At 41.5% G+C, this 21721-nt stretch overlaps 3 protein-coding genes across 4 annotated transcripts in view; 1 reads left to right on the top strand and 2 right to left on the bottom strand.

The window, feature by feature from the left end:
• Positions 1-554: 554 nt before the first annotated feature.
• On the bottom strand, positions 555-4971 carry srsf6b (serine and arginine rich splicing factor 6b). Of its 2 annotated transcripts, none has more exons than XM_005933459.3 (6): positions 4755-4971; positions 3902-4044; positions 2496-2614; positions 1985-2187; positions 1753-1815; positions 555-1382 (listed from the first exon to the last, which is right to left on the bottom strand). In XM_005933459.3, exons 1-6 carry the CDS (start codon positions 4859-4861, stop codon positions 998-1000), a joined length of 1020 nt encoding a protein of 339 aa, XP_005933521.1. In that variant the 5' UTR covers positions 4862-4971; the 3' UTR covers positions 555-997. The 2 variants fall into 2 exon arrangements, with proteins under 2 accessions (XP_005933521.1, XP_005933520.1); XM_005933458.3 differs by having other exon boundaries at positions 2496-2617; positions 4755-4970.
• A 225-nt stretch (positions 4972-5196) lies between these two features.
• Positions 5197-9562, bottom strand: acot8 (acyl-CoA thioesterase 8). The gene is made up of 7 exons (XM_005933460.3): positions 9547-9562; positions 9236-9459; positions 8164-8300; positions 7733-7958; positions 6769-6926; positions 6487-6678; positions 5197-5486 (listed from the first exon to the last, which is right to left on the bottom strand). Exons 2-7 carry the CDS (start codon positions 9433-9435, stop codon positions 5368-5370), a joined length of 1032 nt encoding a protein of 343 aa, XP_005933522.1. The 5' UTR covers positions 9436-9459; positions 9547-9562; the 3' UTR covers positions 5197-5367.
• A 2000-nt stretch (positions 9563-11562) lies between these two features.
• Positions 11563-21721, top strand: part of phactr3b (phosphatase and actin regulator 3b) — a 55080-nt gene continuing 44921 nt past the window's right edge. Inside the window, exon 1 of the mRNA XM_005933467.3 lies at positions 11563-11875. Coding sequence (XP_005933529.1) covers positions 11767-11875 — 109 coding nt within the window. The 5' untranslated portion in view covers positions 11563-11766. The remainder of the gene's footprint in view (positions 11876-21721) is intronic.

The raw sequence follows: 21721 nt of genomic DNA, 5'->3' as shown, positions 1-21721 counted from the left end.
GGAGCCCCCCACACACACACTTTGGGAACAACTGTGTTACTGGGTGGTTGTGGCCTATGAGGTGAGTCACATTCGCCCCTAAATAATGAATACATTTCATACAAATCATCTACTGATGGAAATGTTGGCCGTTCCATCCCTGGCTGCTCCAGTCTGTATCCCAAAGTATCCTCGGGCACAATACTGAACACAAGTTGAATGTGGGAAAGTTAGAGAAGGAAAACGTTAGATAGAAAGCCCTTAGATGTAGGAAGGGTGCTTGTATGAATGTGTGTGAACGACGCATGTTGTATAAAGTGCTTTGAGTGCATGAGTAGAAAAGTGCTATATAAAAGTCCATTTTATAAAGCAGTTGCTTATTGCTATGTGATAGCCTCTAGCAGATTTGGAGGTAGACTGCAGGTGCCTTATTCGTGGTAAAACAAGAGACAGATTTATTTGTGAGGATTTTTCTTTTTTTTTTAACAAACTAGCTTCAAATGAATGAATATTAGTAAATAAAAAAAATTAAATAAATATTGTTAAACATTAACAAAAAACACCAGAGCTTGTTCTTTTTATTCTGTTATTTTATTACAATATAACATTACAAATAAATGATGTAGACTGTTTCAAAATGACTGGGGACTTTAAAAGGCAAACAGCTAAAAAACAACCATCACAAACCATGCAAATGTATTCATTACAAACAAAAGTATTCGTTGGGACTGAAAAGATATGAAGCAACTTTTGCTGCTGCTGTCAGCTGTTCGACTCAAATTGTACATTTGGACTTCACTAAAGAAATACTGTCACGTAAAGACTTTCATTAGTTTCATCTAATAACTATTTAATTTAACAGAAATTACAAACAAAGAAACAAAAAAAAAAAAAAAAAAAAGACTGTCAAGAAAAGACAGATTTATAGATTTCACAGCCTCCCAGTTTATGCCAGAAGATTGAAACCTTTCTGCTTCTGTAAACACCTCAGACAGGCCTGAGATTGTCAGAGATCCAATCAATCCTGCGAGGCTGATCTGGATCGAGAGCGAGACTTGGAGCGGGAGGCGGAGTGCTTGGCAGGGGACTTGGATGCCTCCTTGCTCGGGGGTGATTTGGAGGTATGTTTCTCTCCCCTACTCTCTGAACGGGACCTTGATCGGCTTCGTGACTTCTTACTGGACGACTTCTCCTTGGAACGACTCCGGGATTTGCGCGTGGCTTTGACTTTGGATGAGCTCTTGGAGCGAGACTTCCGAGTGCTGCTCTTGGAGGGACTGTGAGATTTGCGAGTGCGAGAACGAGACTTCTCTGGGGATTTAGAATGGGATTTCCTCTTGGATCTGGAATGCGACTTCCCCTCTGACCTGGAGCGAGATCGCCCTTTGCTGCGTGACCGAGACCTGCAACACACACACACACACACACACACACAAAGGGAGAGCGAGAGGAATAATTCATCACCAACTTGGTCTGGTCCCTGCACACCATCAACTACCAGGTTTCAGGACTGAGATGTAGTAAACAATCACAGTAACTGGGTACTTTGGCTTTCTCTGACACCATATTTCCTTAATAACATGACAAAAACATGACTTCCTGCTGCTGAAAAGTTTAAAAAACTGAACAGTTGAAGAAGCAGTCCACATGAAAATGACAAATGGGTTTGCCGTTTTCGTCAAAGCGGAACCACTAAAATTAAAACGGCTGCTGAAAAGACAAATAGCTAAATGTGCTTAAAGCATGAGACAAAGCCATTCAAACGTAACTGACTGTGAGCGGGACCTGGACGAGCTTCTACTTCTGCGGCTGTGAGAGCGCCGTCTGCTACGAGACCTGTGGGTTCGAAAGTAAAAACAACTTTAAAGTGGACGTGGAAATCTGCTCACCACCAACATTACGTGTTAAGTTTAAAATAATCCTTAATTATCCTGAACAGCAATAACAGATAAAACATAAGAAAAGTGAACAAACAATAAGCATGAAAACATTAAACCTCACTTACCTGGATCTGCTGCCAGAATATGAGCGTCGGCGGCGAGGTTTGTCTTCCACCAGACGAATCTTCCTTCCATTAATATCAGTGCCGTCCAGTTTTTCCAGAGCTCGTTTCATGTCTGAACGGGAACGAAATTCGATGACGCCCTCGTTGGCCCGTCCTTTATGAGCATCAGCATAGGTTACTTCACCCGCCTGCCTCATAAAGTCCTATGACGCAAATAAAAACATGACTCTGAAAATGACTGTGGCTAGTTGTGGATGACATGTGGCACGTTAGCTCTATCTACCACTGGACATTATTAAGCTGTTCCCACACAGGAAGCAATTTGCTTGTTGCACATCGATTTGAAGCTGAAGTTTGGTCGTTCGTGTAGCAGCCAATCAAATCTCAAAACAGATTCATCCTGTAGGTGGTTAGGTCCAGGCTAATTTTTCTTTCTTGCAAGGGCAACTGCCATCCTCTGCTGACATGCAGAGGTGGTCAGGAAAAGGAGACAGGAGATACAAAGTCTCACCTTAAGGTCCTGCCAGCTGCACCTGCTGGACAGGTTCTCCACAATGAGGCGGTGTTCAGTGCGAACAGGTGGCCCGTACTTATCCCTGCCGGTGCGATTCCAACTGCTGTAGCCTCCACCTTCAACAAAGACAGAGAGACTAACATTTCATTCAAGGCCAGAAAACCTCAAAAAAAGGACCAAACTGGCCTAAAAAGATTTACTAGATCACTGCAGACTGAACCTCTCTTGTTTTTTTCTTAAACCTCCTTCAACTATTAATTATACCATCAACTAATACCTGTGAACCTGTCTTAATTGTGTAAGTGAAGGGGATTAAAGATGCCAGTGGTTTTTAGTATAAATCCCAGAGTCCTATTGATTTTTTTATATGTAGACAGGGATCGCTTAATTTAGCATTTAAAGAACAGAGAAAATGTGCAGCACCCTATGCCCTGTGGACAAGGAATAAAAACCACTTTATTAAGAATTACACAGCAGTTCTTCTCCTTGAGTTGTATTTATTAAACAGCTACAGATTTGCCTAAATATACAAAAAAAAAAGGATTTTTTATTCTGTCCTTATAAGACACATCTAACGCCTCTTTTTTTCTCATTATATACTGGGAATAATGTGATGCTTGATTCTTGCTGTTGAAGCTGTTTTAGAGTCTACAGTTTAAATATAAGGTAAGGCTCTTTCTAAATTTCTTATTTTCTAGTCTTACTGTACAATAAAATATGCCTTGTTCTGAACTCTATCCACTTGAAACTCAATGACACAAACATGAAACCTACCAAACTCTTTTACTACAGAGTACAGGGAGCCAATTCACAGGCTCAAACGCGTGTTGGCTCGATCCTCTGCGACATGTCTTGCGTCAGTAAAACCAACAGGATTCCTCACCATCACCCTGGTCTATTGGAAAAGGGTGCTGTCATCACGGCTTCCGGTTATGTCAACCAATGGTCAAAGGGCAAAGGTCACACACACATTTCAAGGGAGAAAACCCAGGCCAAACAGGTCAGGCAGTCATCGTTACCCTCATTGGACTCGGACCCAGCCCGCAGTGGACTCTTTCAAATTGAAACATCAAGCACTGTGTTAATGTCGACTTCAAATTGAACACATCGTAGCTTCACAAGTCTTACCTTTTCTTTAATCACTGTTACTCATTGGATTTTAATACAGTTCTCTTTACACAAAGGCACAATGGATTTGAGTGCTAATGGGAATAGACGTGTAAATTAGCAATGTGTATGGCAGGGCATGTCACATGTGTACAGGCAGCTTCAGTGAAACTCATTTAATTCTTTGCTTCAAGAGTCAGTGCAAGTGTAGCTCACGTTAGTTAGCACAAACGTGTAAGAACCCCACGTCTGTATGACAATCATGCTTTGCTCTCAATCAGACGTGTTCAACTTACTACGTCCCCCATAGCCATATCCGTCTCTCCTGGGTCCACGGGCATGCTCGATAACGACCCGCTCTCCACAAAGTTCCTTTCCATTCAGCTCATACACAGCATCATCAGCATCTCGCATGTCCTCAAACTCGACAAAGCCGTACCTAAGAATCAGTGTGCAGGAGTCAAAACAATGGCAAACACTAGCCATTAATATCATTACCAATTAATGCAAAGGATTCATAATTAACTCTAAAGACTGTCTAATATGGTAAACTTTTAATCAGCGGCTAAGAAAACTGCTTTCCAATTTAAAAATCCTGGTGCTCCTGTCAAACTTTACAAGCAAGGGAATAAAGGGATTTGGGAAGCTATGGCAATTAATCTAGGAATATTTCTGTAAAGTTTATCATAGACTCTGACTCTATCTGATCTGGTAATTATATGCAATCTATTTCTCTAATACAGCAATTATCTAAAACTTACACTTAACTATTATATTTATGCTCAGCAGCCTTTCTGTTTTGTAGGCATATAACCAGAATACAACCAGCTGGCAGCCAGCTGATAGAGTCCCCTTGTTTGCGCTCACAGACAAATTCTCATTTAAACTGATGATTGACCCTGTAGCGTTTCCCAAGCAGCTAGTGTAATGTTAGCGAAGAAAAATTAGCTAAAAGTACCAAAAGCAGAGCTTTGTAAAACTTAAATGACAAAAGACAGGACACTGTACCGCAAATTCAACTTTTAGCTGACATTAGCGCGGTTAGCACCGCACACTGTCCCTACTAGGGCATCAACTCTCGGGGTTAACATTAAAATAACATCAAGCTAGCTCACTAGCTAGCAGCTAAGAAAGATGAGACGGTCTTACCCATTTTTCAGGTCGATCTCTAATAATTTGCCATAGCCACTAAAAAACCTTTGAATATCTTTCTCTCGAACATGGTAGCTAAGTTTGCCAACATAGACCCGAGGCATGCCTGAAAATATTGGGCAGAACAAGTTAAACACAACTTGTTTGGAGCTACACACAGGCCTAGGCGACGCTCGAGGTTAGACTTCCGGAAAAAACAACTTCAGAATAAAAGCTGACGAAAATGTAGGCACAAAGTACACACTTCAGTTTTGTGTGTGTGAAGCTTGTACATAAGACCTGTGCGGTACCTTCACACTGTACATGTCTCTTTTGACTTATATGAATATTCAAGTCTTTGCCTTGATAAGGAGAATTTCCTGTAGGAATATGAATGAAGGATTGAATCATGTTTATGTGTGAGAATGAAGGCATTTCTCAAACAAATGACAAGCGTGCATCCATTACAACTATTTTAGTCTTTATTGACGGAAAATACATTTATTAAAAAAAAATAAAAAAAATCATGCTTTCATATATTAATTTTTAAACGTTTAGAATTCTTTTGCTAATCATATAATTAGATTATACAAATAAATTAGGGTTTCAAAAGGAAACACATAAAGTATCCCTATAATTTGCTGGGCTCAGTGACTGGTTTCACTCTCAGGACACCCTCCTGGGAACATGAGGCAGCCAGCATCCCATCTCTTCTCCACATTCGGCCCTGCACCAGTCCCCTGCTGCTCCCTGTAGGGCACAAAACAGAAAGTCATTTCAGGAATGGACAAAAGGACAAGCACAGCATAAACAAATACAAAGTCTTTGAAAGTTAGAACCAAATGCACAACAATCATCATCACTGATGATGGTACTCAAAAATACTACTGTTACATTAATACTACTTAAGATAAGATTTTATTGGTTCCACAACGGGGAAATTTCAAGGTTCAAGGTTCTTTATTCGTCACATGCATAGTTATACTTATGCATGGGGGGGGGTTGGTTTTGTTTTTGCGTTACCTCAGCTCAGGTACAGATATCAGAAGGAAAATACAAAAAATACAAATAAAATAGAAACAAATATAAAATAAGTAAGATAATACACAATACACAACGGTAGCATACACAGTGATTATAGATATGGTTGTGGAAATATGCAAAACATAAACTATATAGCTTAACATAACTATTCTACCACTACTATTCCTATGTAAGTAATAGATATCTATAAGTATAGATATCAGACATCAGAGACATCAGAGAAACACTTTAAATGTTTTAGTATTATAAATGGTATGCACAGTTATTAGTTTAGGTAGTTATCAACATAATTAGACTAAAAGACTTAAAACAAACACAGATGATGGATTATAAACACTGTAATGAGGATGGGAACAGATAACTCATGGGGTGTAACAATAATCATGCACTGATGAACTATCTATCTATCTCCCATGACAACAAATTATAACAAAGAAAAGCTAAAAACAATATTTAATCTAATAAAAATGAAACACATACCATGTGTTCCCAGGGACAGAAAAACAAAGACTGCTTTTCAAACGAGTTCAAGCTACTAGTTTGAATAATGCAGGACATTACTTGTGGACTTTGTTTCAAAATAAAAACAAAGTGCTTACCTAAGAAAACAGTGAAGCTGGAAACATGACCGGTCATATTCTGATGTTAAAAACATATGCTTTACTGTGTTCTGCATTCGTTCTTGAGATGTGATCAACATACTGACCTGCCCATGGGCTCTCACACTCGTACAGCATCCACTCATCACTGCGGAACGTGCTGTGGAACCACATGGAGTGGTCGAGCGAGGCGGCGAACTTGGCCCTGTACTCTGGGTAAGGCAGCAGCACTGTGCCCAGCAGAGCAAAGTCTGACACATAAGCAGCAACGCAGCAGTGCAGCTTCATGTTACCTTCCCCTACGCAAACACACAACAAAAACAGCTTAGCATGTACCATACGTCTTACTCTGATCTCAAGCACGAGGCAGGATGACAATGATATTTTACCAATATGTCCTCGTGCTCGCCCCCAAAACAGCCTTCTTGGTTGCTCTGGACCCAGTCTGTAAAAGTGTGCTGGGTTGACTGGTTTTATCTCAATGGGGACTTCATTAGCCAGCAGTTTTTTCAGGCCTTTCTTTGCCTCCTCTGCCAGGTCAGGTTTACTGCAAAACAACCCACAGACAGAGAGAAAACACAGTTATATGTTTGCTTTATTTATTCTAACTGCAGTTCTTTAGTAATGCATAATAGCAGTGTTAGCAAAACTGTTGTTTTAAACAATAATAATAAGTTTTACATTTTTTGAACTTCAAGATTTTTGACTTCAAAAATAAAATGCTAGTGTGGTCTCTCCTGATTAATGATCCTAATCCATGAAGTTTGCATAATAAATAAAGTGAAGTTTTATATGATTATAACCAAAGTGAATACAAAAAACCCCACAGGGTACCTGAAACTAGACAGATGGATAATGACAAATTTAGCAGACTTTATAGCTGGACTGAGATATTAGTGTTGTAAACAACAGCTTAACCAACAGTTAAATCTAAGTTTTAATCAGCTGATATGTGTCGTAGGAGAAACAACACAATCTGGACTTGTCCAAGCGAAAAAGCTCTTGTTTCTTAGCACTTCCTCTCAGCTCCTTACTGTATACGCCTGCAAACAAAGACACAATGCAGAAAGAAAACAGTGAAGCTGGAAACATGATTATAGATGATTATATAAGTTTAAAAAAAAAAAAATAGAAACTAAGGCGATCTGCAATAGTGTCGTTTACAAGACTGCTCCTTGACACAAAGTTTTGGTCAGTGTAACTTTAGAGGCCATTGTGCCTGAGGAAGCCTCAAAGGTGCCTAAAATTTACAGAAAACAGTGACTTGGAATGTTATTTTATATAACTTTAAGCACAATGTGGATCAGACGAAGGCACAGTCTAATCCACAATAATAAATAAAGTCAATGCTACCTGAGGTAATGGTGAATAAGTTCCTCCACGGTGAGGAGGTCTTCAGGCGGAGGGACCACTGGCATGGGGAACTGGTGCTGCAGGGGGCTGGGCTGCAGTGTTTGGAAGGAGGCTTGGCAGATTAGTATGGGCTGTCCATGCTGGATGGCCTTCACAGAGCGCACGGTGAAGCTGCGGCCATCTCGCGTGCGGTCCACCTGGTAAAGCACCGGAACCTTCGGATCACCTGGAAAACACCAAGAACAGTAAAGTGCTATCATAACTGACTGAAAATGAAAACAGGTGCACATTTGCTTGTACGAAAAAGAAGAGGAGATGAAGCTATTTAAGCCAATCTGTATGCTGTCTCTTTCTCTCTGTCTTTGCTGACTTCCAAATGGATTCTTTGTAATGTTATTCTTTCATCACCGAGGAAGTTCAGCTCATCTTACCTGCTCGGACAAAGTAGCAGTGCAGAGAGTGGGCATACAGGCTGTCGCTCACAGACTTGGCCGCAGCCACCAGGGCCTGGCCAACTATCTGACCTCCAAACAGACGCTGAGTGCGGGGCACCCAGTGGTGGGTCCCCCTGTGGGAACAGAGGATACACTGCTGAAAGGTAATCAGGCAAATGCTTATAAAAGGTGAACTGAACTTATCACAGAACGTAAAGAAAATTTATGTTTGGTGGATTATTTTATTTATATACCATTTGAAATCCTGTTTATTTCCCCTTAAATGGTGCCACATTTGGATCTATCATCTTTCGCCTCCGTTGATGACAAGCCTTGCTTTTCCAGTGAGGGAGACGCTGCCCCACACCATCACACTGCCTCCACCAAAAGCTGTTGCCCTATTGGTGTAGCAATCAGTGTAGTGTTCTCTACATCTTCTCCACACTTTGACCCTATGATCCCGTTGCTGTCGCAGAATATGAACTCATTGCTGAACATAACTTTCCTCCCAACACGTTGTCATCCCAATGTCTAACATACCGACGCAATGTGCCAAATCGTCGGCATGTTACGAGGCATGAGAGCCAAATATTCCATATAACTGGGAGCGCATCCCCTGTTATATGGAATATTTGGCCTTAAATTTGGAGTTGGTACTAGGGCTCCATCCAGATAATGCGGCAGCTTGGTTTTGTGGAAAACAGGCTTGAAGTTGTCCTATGCATAATTTCAATAAAGGCCATAATTTCGTTGTACATGTACAATGACAACAAATGCCTATTCCATTGATTCCTAATCAGTCAAACGTGGCGTGCTTAGAGCAGACACCTGCTGACCGCTGTAGGTCATGGTGGTGGTCCATGCTCACAGGTGCTGCTTGCTAATCAGGAGCCAATCAGGTCCCTGGTTGTCAACACCTGTGGTACCAGAAGCTCAAAAAGAGTCAGCAGCAGATAGAGAAGGTTTGGGAGGTCGCTGCCTACAATGACGTGTTTTAAATATTACCTTCCTGTTGTATACCGAGCGGGGACCAGTGCACATCAAACAGCGAGCTGCAGTGGAAACTTACCGGTACAGGTCGACATCCAGCTTCTCCAGGTTTAAAACGCTAGTGAGGAGGACGCTTTTCAGGTCCTGCTGATACTGAGAGTTACGGCTCTGCGAAACTTCATCTTGTTCTGATTTCAGTGCCTCATTAGCTTCCAGAATTTTGTTTTTATCAATTAAACCGCTATTTTCATGACATCCGCCGAGTTCTTTCTCCGCCATGTTTGTTTGGAAACTTCTTCTACACTGTAAAAGGAAAAAATGGGGAAACGTTCATAACTGCCACCTAGCGTTGGGACAAAACACAGACATTCACTACTACCATTAAAGTACCAAAGTTTCTCAGCACTTGAATTGGATCCATTTATTTTGCACTTTTGCAAAGACACGGATCGGGTATAACATTATGAACGCCTGACTAATATTGTGTTGGTTCCCTCTTTTTGCCCTGACCCATCGAGGCACGGACTCCTCTAGACCCCTGAAGGTGTGCTGGCGTATCAACACTAAGGTGTCTTGTGATTAGAAAATGAACCATCTGACTGGTTCACTGCACATTTGTGCAGCGTTTATATAGCAGGTCTTCCTTTACATTGTTAATGTTGTAGTGTGTTATCATTGGCATATGGCAAAATATGTAAATGAGTGTCTGAGAACAACATGTTTATTGATTGATTTGAGTTTTACTCTGTCGGCATTTTGAAGGGAACGTCTTAATAAGGAGGAAACAATACGTCTCTTACTTGTCGAGGAGATATCAGTCTTCTTAGCAGTGCTTGAAACAGTCAGAGCAGAATAATGATTTTCCTTTACCAGTCATTCTGGTCATATTATGGCATTTACAGGGATGGCGTTAGGGACACTCATGGACAGTTTAAAGTATTTACAGTTGGTTTACTGTTTTCATTTCTAAATTTGGTAAGCAGTCACAAGGTAGTAGGTTTTAGTATACATTCGCAAACAGTTTCCAGACCTTTACAGACTGTTGTTAAAGAAAATTAGATAAATGAGAGACTACACAGTGTTACCCTCTCTAGAGGGATTTGAGACTGCCATCAAATTCCAAATAGTCTTTAAAAAAAATTATTTAAACACTTGACATACTTTGTATTGTGAATAAAATATGAGTTTTTAAGATTTGCAAATTATTGCATTGTTTTTATTTACATTTTACAGTGTGCAGTGTCTTTGTACCTTTCATCAACTCAATAAATCCAACTATCAGCTTTTTATTAAAATTTGTCGTCTGTTTGTGGTTTTAAATTAAAATTCAATTATTAGTTAAATTTTAGTTTAGAAATTCCATAAAACTGTCATTATTAATTAAATATCGTATATACAGAAATCGAGCAGATTTGTAAAAAAACAAATGTTCTTGCTAAATGTGAAGACTTTGTGCACTGTTGCAATCTTGAGTTGAAACAGATTTTTTTTTTATGTTGCTGTTGACTTTGACTTTACAGTGACTGATTGTTTAAGGTTGACTGTTGATTTTGTTTTTGTTGGGGAAAAAAAAAAAAGATTTGTTCACTGCAGGAACCATGACTGAGTCAAGTCTATAAACTACACAGTTTTCAGTGCGTCATTTGGGAGAATGTACCAAATGTACTTTACATTATACCTGCATGTTGTTATGTTTTTGTTTTTTGTTTTTTTTACTTTCTGCTTTGTTGATGGAAATGTGTTGATAACATGTTATACTCATAAGACCAACCTTTTTAATACATAATCACCAGTGATAACTGCCATTTCAAACCCAAAGCTGAAGTATCTCACATGTAATAGTGTTACGTCTGTGTTAATGACTTTGGCCATGGCAGTGAACTGAAAACGATGTCTCTGGCACTGATGTCAAATTCTGAATGCTATGCACTTCCTCTCCTCCTTATATTCAGATGTATTTGGTGCTTAAAGTGATTCAAGCGTTGATCTGAAGTATTAAGGAGAGAACAGCGCAGCAGACTACAGAGGGATCGAGCAGCACAAACTATGAATTTAACCAACATTGACATGGTTTGCATGAACTGGACAGAAGGCTGAAACCAAAGCATGGATTCAGAGGAAGATTCCATTAAGACGCTGCCCATTTTCAGCTAATACCAAGCAGGCCATGACTCTGATGCTACCTTCAGAGGCTGTAGGATCTATTGCTTTCAAATGTGGCCTGATATTTAAGACATTAAAGGGCAAAGAAAAAACACTAAAAGGCACAAGCCTTTCTTACCAAATTGCACAAACCGGGACTGCAACAGAGGACAGATTTAAATGGAGTTCTTTATTATATGAATTTGAATCAATATTGCGCTTTCCTAGTTTTATTTACCACTCAAATTCACTTACTACCTGTTAACGTTGCTGATTTTGCGAGCAACACCTGAAGGCGCCATGATGCTGCGCGCGTAATGGATTTCCCCAGCGCTGCTGCTTTTCGGGGACCAGGAGCTGCAGCTGCAGCACTCCGACCACATTTAATCCGCACCACCTCTTGATGCCGGTGACCTTGGCTGACGGAGATCGCCCCTTTCAGTCTCGTGTCGCCGTCTTGTTTTCACCATGGCATCATCGGATGGGCTGGATGAGGACTGTGTGTTGCAGCGGGGAAGATCTCAGAGTGACCCGAGCAGCATCACCGAGGTCCGCCTGGGTGAAGCGCACAGAGCAGGTAAGAGGAGGGGGGCGGTAATCCGACTGCTTGTTGGACATGTGTCAGCTGTCTCATTTACTGCTGCTTCACGCGGTCGACTGGGTAGGCGTGACATCACGGAGTCCGGGCTCGCCCGCATCCAGTCACGCAGACTGCACCCGTGGTGGTCCCACTTCATTTGTGTGCTTGTGTTGTAAACGTGCGTCATTTACTACCCAGTGCTCGCTCTGGCTGTGAGAAGTAGGCCTTATGTGTGGCTGCCTTTAAAATATCAACCACACCGTAATGAATCAGGCTATGGTGGGGTTTTTTCCTACTAGTGTCATGCAGGTCATATGCAGAGTCCCCCTTTTTAAGCATTGCACTGATTTTATCCCAATAATGGCATCCAGACTTGTAACATCAGCTCCTCATTGCCCAAATCTCCTTCACATCACCAGGCTGTGACATCTTTGAATAAACACGATGTCATGATGTAGAACTGGGTGTTCTCTCTCTCCTCCCCCTCTCTATTCTCGCTCTCTTATTTCTGCATTTGTGAACGAGGTGTGTGCTTGCAGCATGGGGGCACACAAGTTGCTATCACACATGGACTGCAGTGTGTTGAGCCGAAGCCGACGAGAGTGCTGGTTGTGTATTTGGCTGTTTCCATGGTGATCTAAATGGCAGAAGGCAGCGCTTGGCTCTCCAACTGTGAGACGACATGGTGTTTGTCTGTCTGCTCCACACTGGTGATGTACAGCAGCCAGCAATTCAAAGCGAAATGCCACTTAGGCCGTGAGTTGTGCTTATTCGTGAGGTGGGATTCGCAGTTCCACAGGGAGTCTGTGGGAAGGCGTTCACTGTTGCTGTGTAGATGTGAAGCAGGAGTCATAAAAATGTTCTGCTTTCAAAGGTACTGAGCGACAGACTCATGTGAAAGTGAGTTGATTATTTGCAGGCTGGAAGCACAATGCTGTTTGTTTGCCAGCAGTACATTCAACTGGTTTCAGGTAAACGGCAACCTCAAGGTCCGAAAACTGAAGCCAACACGGAAGTGCCAAACACTACACTTCCTCTAATGGCCACTAGAGGCTGGCTTCTGGAATGAGTCAATCCTCAGATGATAAAATGTACAACTTTACATGTTTACAGCCTCACACTTAAAAGCTTTTGGCCGTTATGAATAGTTCGCCTTTGTAACAGCTGTGTGGAGGGTGATTTTTCTTAAAAAAAAGAGTCATCCATCTCCATACTGTTAATGCTTAAAGTTAAGGGTGTGGCCATTTTGATTGTTTGCTAACATGGGCAGCTAGCTGGTTACTGAAATGAACTCTTGGCCATATTTATGGTGGTACCTTGCCCCTAACCCCTCCACCACTCCACAGTGATTATGCATAGAGGTTTAAACCATTTTTTTCCCTGCACCAGACCATGAACATGGCTTTTAATGCTGTGAAGTTGGGCATTTCAATGAGGGAGTCCTTGGGGTTTGACTTGCTTTTGGAGTCAGCATCAAGTTGCCATTAGATGAAATGCTGTCTTTGTATGTTCTGCGTTGGCTTCATTCCAGAGGCTGTTGCTCAGTGGCTCCAAAAATCCAGAAATATTTCATGGCATCATTCAAAATGGCAATGTTGGGACTTGGAAATACAAATTCCAAAAGCAATGCGTGCCTACATACACCCATCTTTTACATACGGTCCATGGTTTCACAGCCAAAGTGATGAGTACAGACATTGATGCTGCTGTATCTCTACAAATAAGAGGCTCAGTTACTGAATCACAAGTGTGGGGGTTGCAGTATAATGCACATGACAGGATTCATTCATCTTGTGGCATGCATGCCACACTTTCATTTTCACCAGTGTGTGATGTTACAGTCTGTTTGAACATTGGACTCCTTCGGCTGGCTGTCTTTAGAGAAAGAGAGCCACAGCAATGCTGCAGAAGAGGATGTTCAAGTTCTCTCGCTGGCGGCGAATACCGTTGTGTTCATGCCTTCGGTTTCTACTGCTTGTCACGTTGTTGTGGTTGTTATAGTTACGTAACAGCGTTGGTGTATATGTGAAACTCTAAGGCATCACTGGCAGGGTTGTCCTGTCATATGCCGCTTATTACCATTTTTATCTAAATGTCAAATAGGCTCAGATCTCATTTCATCTCATCTCTGAAGCACTGTGGCAGATTTCTCCCCAAAAGCTGGACATTTCCAGTGCAGCATTAGACAGACAGAGCTCAGGCAATGCAGCAAGTGCAAACCTGCCTGTCCTGTTCCTCCCCCACTTCTCCATCCCCTCAGATCGGTGCTAACCCTTTCCGAGCCCCCTACTGCGGCTTTGATCCTTCTACTTGAAGAATCCTATCCATTAGAGGGGAGGAAAAGGGGAGTGACAGATCACTGATGGTGGTATTATCACAGCACCCAGCTGGGCAATGTCAAACTGAATCAGCTGCACAATCGACCGGACTTAATACAAATGACTTCTTACAATGTAAACATTTCCTCTGAATTACAAGGTTGTAACCAGAAATGGAAAATCACTTGCCATTTGTGCTTATTCCTCACTCAGTGCTTTTAGCATCTGTTAAGCACTGAAGACTGATTTAACCCAAATACTTGTTACCCTGAAGTTTAAAGGTTGTCAGACAGGTCTTTGCTTTACCAACTAGTCAGCAGGCTGAGAACAGAACAGCATGCCATGTATTAAAATCTCTCCCTATGGACTTTGTTAAGTGGTGATAAGCAGCCGCCTTGATCAGCCCATACAGGTTACATCATTGTCTCTGCTAGAGATGGTGCAGAACAATATGTGCCGCCAAAAACATTGTAGCCCAAAGGTGGATTCAAATTCACATTTTGGCATTTACACTAAGAGTCAAAAGTTTGGACATGCCTTCTCATTTAATGTTTTTTCTTTATTCCATATTGTAGATTCTCACTGAAGGCATCAAAACTATGAATGAACACATATGGAATTATGTAGTAAAACAGCCACCCTTAGCTTTGATTCCTGCTTTGGACACTCTCGGCATTCTCTCAATGAACTTCATGAGGTCGTCATCTGAAATGGTTTTCCAACAGTCTTGAAGGAGTTCCCAGAGATGCTGAGCACTCGTTGGTCTTTTTGCCTTCACTCTGCGCTCCATCTCATCCCAAACCATCTATATTGGGTTAAGGTCAGTTGACTGTGGAGGCCAGGCCATCTGGTGCAGCACTCCATCACTCTCCTTCTTGGTCAAATAGCCCTTACACAGCCTGGAGGTGTGTTTGGGGTCGTTGTCCTGTTGAAAAATTAATGATGGTCTAACTAAATGCAGGATGCTGTGGTAGCCATGCTGGTTCAGTGTGCCTTCAGTTTTGAATAAATCCCCAACAGTGTCACCAGCAAAGCACCCCACACCATCACACCTCCTCCACCATGCTTCATGGTGGGATCCATGCATGTGGAGACCATCTGTTCACCTTTTCTGCGTCGCACAAAGACACGGCAGGTGGAACCAAAGATCTCAAATTTGGACTCATCAGACCAAAGCACAGATTTTCACTGGTCTAATGTCCACTCTTTGTGTTCTCTTGACCCAAACAAATCTCTTCTGCTTGTGTTTTTTTTCTTAGTAGTGGTTTCTTAGCAGCTATTTGACTATAAAGGCCTGATTCACAGTCTCCTCTGAACAGCTGATGTAGAGATGTGTCTGCTACTGGAACTCTGTGTGGCATTTATCTGTGCTCTAATCTGAGATGCGATTCCTGAGGCTGGTGTGTGGAGGGGTGTGGTTTGTGGCTCGGCTGCAGAGGATGTTTGGAGTGAGGTCCCAGTGTGGTGTTAGGGGGGAGGCTGACTTGCACACCTGACCTCCATCATCGAATCATGACTCCTCTTTAAAGGATGTTGCCAGACAGGAGGGGAGAGCGGTGTGGCAGCTGGTAAGCTGCTCAGACAGAAAGTGTCTAAACGTATACACAAGAAAACACATAGCAACGTGCAACACTGTGTGTGTGGGTTCTCATTCGTGCCACGCGTTGACTCGGATGAATGTATTCTCAGCAGCAGAGGTGGCTCTTGGTCTGTCTTTCCTGGGGCGGTCCTCATGTGAGCCAGTTTCATCGTAGCGCTCAATGGTTTTTGCGACTGCATTTGGGGACGCATTAAAAGTTTTAGCAATTCTCAATTTCCCTTTAGCTCTACATTTTCATTTTACAGTTTATATTGCTTTTAACTAATCTTGCTAACCGACTAGCTCACGAAATGTTGCATATTTCAAAAGGTAGTCAGTAAAATAAAATAAAATAATGCAGACTTACATACAATAGGCTATGGAAATACAAAACTAAAATAGTTTAGTGAGACAAAACTTGTAATGTGTATAGATAAGAAAAGGTTTGCTAGCTGCCTAGCTTAAAGCAGGTAGCATTGTTCAAAATGCAGACTGAAAAACAATAAATAAAATAATACAGAGTGTTCTCATATAGTTTTCCAATGCTGTGATCAATTGTCAGCAGTGTTTTACAGTTTACCAGATTTACTACCTGCAGTCTAACAGCTGAAGCTTTTTGCTCAACAGGGTTTATTTTTGTAATATTATGAAGCAAGCTGCAAGCAAGTACACACACATAATGTCAACATTGATAATGATAATATATATGATACAGTATTATCATTAAATGTTAGAATTGAACGTATCTTATTAACTGTATTAAGACAGAAAATTCTTTAAGTTAAACGAAGTATTCATTTATGCCAAATGTACTGTTGCTTGTGCACTAAAGATGTGAAGCTTGCTGACACTGTAACATTGCCCTGTCCCTCCCTGCTGTTGCCTTTAGCCTGCAGGAGCCTCTTCCCTTGCTCCCCTCATCTCCCTATTTGAGTCTCTGCTGTTGTACTAATCTGACATGCTGCTCCGACATCAAAGGCTTTCTCCCTGGACTCCTCTGCTGTTCTCGTACACTGCACCCCACCACCATCACACCGCCGCAACCCTCGGTTTCTGATGGGCCTCAGTTTAGTCCTCGCATTCAGTCAGAGGCGATGGCGGCAGCCTGATGAGAAGATTAGGATTCTTTTTATTTGAATTCCTCATGTTTTATTAATCAGGAAGCCTTTACATAAGCCGGTTTGTCTCATTCCATATTCACTGCTGTGATTGAGAGGACAGAATAGCAAGCCTGGCACCTGGCAGCTCACTCCTACATGCATGTTGAGCTCAGCGAGGAACGAGTGCTAAATGTCTCCACATGAGTCACTGCACAGCAGCTGCAGTTGGAGATGAGACAGAATAAAAGGTGTGCATAGCTGGAAATAGAAAACAATAAAGCAATGTCACTTCCATTGTACTCATGTGTGTCTGTGGAAATGTCAGCTGTAACAGCATTTGGCAAGAGCCTTGTCATAAAGTTTTTGGGTTTCTGAAATCCATGTTGTGAACCTGGAAGACGTTTTCTTGTCTTCACTGCATACTTAAATTTCCCCTCTCACAGTCTGTGTGAATTACCCATGGGTATGCGGCTTAGATTTTAACATGAGATACAGAGAAGCATGCAGCTGCAGACTGTTTACCCTAGGTCTATCAGCTAGTTAAAGGATACTTAGATTCTCAGTATCTTACCTTATGTTATTTCACTAATATGATTCTAATATAATATATGAATGAAACTTTGTCACACACAGTGATTGTTACCATCTAGTTGTTTTAAAAAAAGGATTTATTATAAATCACAATTCACGTGCAATGTTCAGTGCATATTAGGCTTAGTGGTCACCAAAATTTGTATCTCCAACTCACCACAAAATATGGAAGGAAGAATATGAAAAAGTGGCACAGGCTAGCAGATCAATAGATGGACATAGCTACCACCTAATAACACGTTTGTAAAGTGCTGATGTATTGACTACCACCATGTTGGGCTTTTTTTTCTTTTGCTTTAAACTAGTACTGATTGCATTTGGTTTAGAGGTTGGCGTGCTCAGTTAAGAGCTAATGCCGGTAAGCTTAGCTGGAAAGATGCGCTGAACAGAAATCAGTACTTTCCTTCCATCTAATTAGTAATAACCACAGGTTGCAAATAAAATGCTAGTAACACCACAAACATGATTGAAAGGTCCAGTTCAGTGAATTAGTGGACGCAAACAGACAGCTGGTGGCTTAGCTGGCAAAGCAGTATTTCCAGTCTGTGTCTACACAGGTTTACGCCATGTAGACCTGTGTCTACATGGCGTAAACCTCATTTTCAGAGCATCTAATATCTGCTATTATTTTTTTACCGTGCTGAATTTTGACTGCTTCTTGATTTTGATTGTTTTGTGAGAAGTTCAACTTCGCAGTTCAACTCAACATTAGGTTTATGGTTTTCCAACAGGTGGTAGTACATGGTACCCAGACCTTTTTAGTGCCTATTTGGCTGGGGTTTCAGGCGATCTGAGGCGATCCAAAAATGTGACATCAACAGACTGCATTGGCTAGTCAGTTGCATCACTCCATGAGTCATGAGTGTCTCATTCACAAAAATCTAAACCGCCATTTTTTTAAACCCAGCAATGAGGGAAATCCATCCATTTTCTTCCGCTTATTGCTGAGTTTCTCCTTTTCTGACAAAAAGCCTTAAGCACAGCAGCAGGTATACCATCACTTTGACATCCTCTATTATTGTGGCGTTTGTGTTGTATACAAATGACATCACCGGACTTTCAGTCACACACTATAACAACCCCACGCACATTAGGTGGTACTCGATTGTAATGGAAAACATGTGAAATTCAGTTCAGGCAAGTCGAGCTGTGTCAAGTAGGTACTAGTGGAAAAAGGCTTTAAGTGTTACCTTAATTTTTCAGAAAGGTTCTACTTTAGGACAGACTACGCGGATGCTACTGACTCCTTAAGGTAGTCCTGTCACACAATCTATAATCATTTGTTGCATCGTTTTATCAGAAGAAAGTTCCTTTGGTTCATTTTCATGCTAACAGGCAAAAATACTTCCAGGGTTTTATTTGCTTCTTTTAAAATCTAAACTCACTATATAATTAACCAAGGGGTTCCCTAACATGTGCTTAGAAATGCATTTCCACCACTAAAATGTGACATCTGCAGCTGGAGTAGATATGAGATTTGAGACATTTTGAAAGACTTGTTAATAACTTACATAGTGGCAGAGCCCTGAATATGCTTCTAAGTGGGTTCAAGAGCAGTTGAAAGGTGAAACACAGCCACAAGAGGGCTCTACTCGGCAGATGGCTTAATGTTGCATAAGTGCAGTGAGCAGTCACTGTCACGGCAAGTCCAGCACTGCAGTCACCAGGTCTCTCTCAAAAATGAGGGACAGCATGTTCAAGGTCATGCTGCATACGGTGAGAGCGGACAGACTCCTTCCTAGGATTAATCAGCATTACTCTCCATGTTTTAAGATGAGTCTGAACTGGTATTGAAGTGAGGGGCACTTCAACTCAATATTCACTTCATGTCAAAGACCGCAGGGATGAGCGCAGTGAAGGCAATATTAGAATAAGTTTGGAAATCTTTTGAAATTCAATTAGAGGTGGTTACAACTGCACACGGGAAATGAAACTTTGCTCATCTTCACACCCCTCTATTTTCAGAGCTGATGCAATTCCTCTCAAGCTCTTTTTTTGTGATCTCATGTCTGTTTCAAAAGAGGAACATCTTGAAAGCAGTGATGAAGGATTTAACATGGACAGCTTGGCCATGATTAATGCGGAGCATTCCAGAAGTGATGTGACTGTAATGTAGGACTATAAATGAAATGTGGCTTTGCTGAGACAGTAATGGGTTGTTCAGAGTGAATGTTACCCTTGAGTCTTTGGTGCAGCATTGATTCTTTTTTATTGGTTGGCCAAGGCTCAGTAGTACAGTGGCTAATTCAAAAGCACTTCGCTTTTTTCCCCTCGCTGTTTTTTTTGTGCCAACTCATCTCTCATACCCTTGTGCACTATGCAGAGACATCGCTGGGTTCCACTGACTACAGGGCCCTGGGGAGCAACACAGCAAGCAGGGAAAAACATGACGTCACTGTTGGCCAATGCCATGAGAGGACAAAACACTGTTATGCAGAATGCTGTAGCTAGGTCATTAAAAAAACTGAAGTCACCAGTCCAAAATATAGGGGTGCAACGATACACAAAATTCACGGTTCGGTTCGATACTTTGGTGTCACGGTTCGATATTTTTTCGATACAAAAAAATGTTCATGCCTTTTTAATTTGTCATTTATTAAAATTATAAATATATATTTTAACTCAAAAGTACAGTTTTTAAATTTAATGTTGCTGAAACAACAAAATAATAAAAAAAATAAATCTATCTGATCGAGAAATCACTCATCTTTGGAAAAGAGTTTATTACAGAGAAATGGCTCTTTCCAAAATAAAAGCTATACTATACGCTTCTTCTGGGCTATATTCTCAGCAGCATATTAAACATATCAGGTCCCCATAAGGAGAATCATGTGCTAACGGCTGTCTAAATGACTCGGGTAAAGTTTGTAGCATGCGTGCTTGTTGTTTTTGTCTGCTTCCACTTGTCTTTGCACTAGGATGATGTCGGCGTAAATGTGCAGTCATATTCGTTGTGTTCCCACTAGTGCTGTCAGCGTTAATCTCGTTAAAATGACGTATAACGCCATAACGAGCAAATCTCCGTTAACGAGTTACCGCGGATCGCCCCGTGCTGGGGCTGGACGGTCAACACGTTAACGAGCTAACTGCGCTAACACACTAGTTCCCACCCATGTAATTGAGCATTGCGTGGCACATCCAACATACTGTTTTACTTTAGTCCATGACGCGCTTACCTTCAGGGTCATACGTCACATGAAAACCAAAATAGTTCCAAAGGCCAGATCTGAATGAGGGTGGGGGAGGTTCAATTTGCCATGTTGCAACGAGCTTAGCTTCTGTCTTGCTAGCTTGCGCTGCGCTCAGTGGATCTGCGCTCGACAGTGCAGCCTAGGCGGAGTAGTCGAACGCAGATCCACTGAGCGCTCAACACAGACAGCATCGTCAGAAGAAAAGTTGATAAAATAAATAAAAATTTTGTATTGTTCGATACATATGCGTACCGAACCGAAAGCACTGTATCGAACGGTTCAATATCGATACGAGTATCGTTGCACCCCTAATAAATATAGATATATATCTATATATATAGATATGTATGTGTGTATATGTGTGTGTATATATATATATGTGTATGTGTATATGTATGTGTGTATATATATATGTGTATGTGTATATGTGTGTATATATATGAATAAATAAACATCAAGGTCTTGGTGAGTAGGGCTGGGCCATATCATACCGTTCATGGTAATATCGGTATAATGTTGGGCAACGATAAGAAAATGAAATATCGCGATAGAATATGGGTAAAATGTGCATGCACAGTGCCTTTGTTTTCATACGCACATGGCGGAAAAAGCATGGCGGAGAATGAGAAGGGCGAAAGCGGATCGTTGAATGAAACGGATGAACCAGAATTGGTTTGTAAAAATGCTGCAACTTCAGTGGTGTGGAACTGGTTTAGCTTTCGTCCGTCAGATACACAACAAAGCACTATTTTTGGTAGAGCATGCTAGCGGGCCGTCGTTATTACCGTGTTTTTTGGAAAATACGGCACACTTAAAATCAATCCTTTGATTTTTCTGAAAATCGACAGTGCCCCTTATAATCCCGTGTGCCTTATGTATGAATTCTGGTTGTGTTTACTGACCTCGAAACGATTTTATGTGTACACGGCGCTCGAAAATCTGTCAAATGTTTAGTACGACTTTGCTAAGCTACGAACCCGCACCGCTTGATGGATTGTCGGAGCATTACGGCTATCGTAGGCAGGAGCCTCGCGGAGTGATACGTACTGTGCTTCAACATAATA

The sequence above is a fragment of the Haplochromis burtoni genome, unplaced genomic scaffold, assembly GCF_018398535.1.
Source record: "Haplochromis burtoni strain Fernald_Lab_line unplaced genomic scaffold, NCSU_Asbu1 Contig_97, whole genome shotgun sequence".
NCBI classification, from domain to species: Eukaryota; Metazoa; Chordata; class Actinopteri; order Cichliformes; family Cichlidae; genus Haplochromis; species Haplochromis burtoni.
The sequence above is the reverse complement of the archived record's forward strand: the minus strand, read 5'-3'. Positions and strand labels throughout refer to the sequence as shown.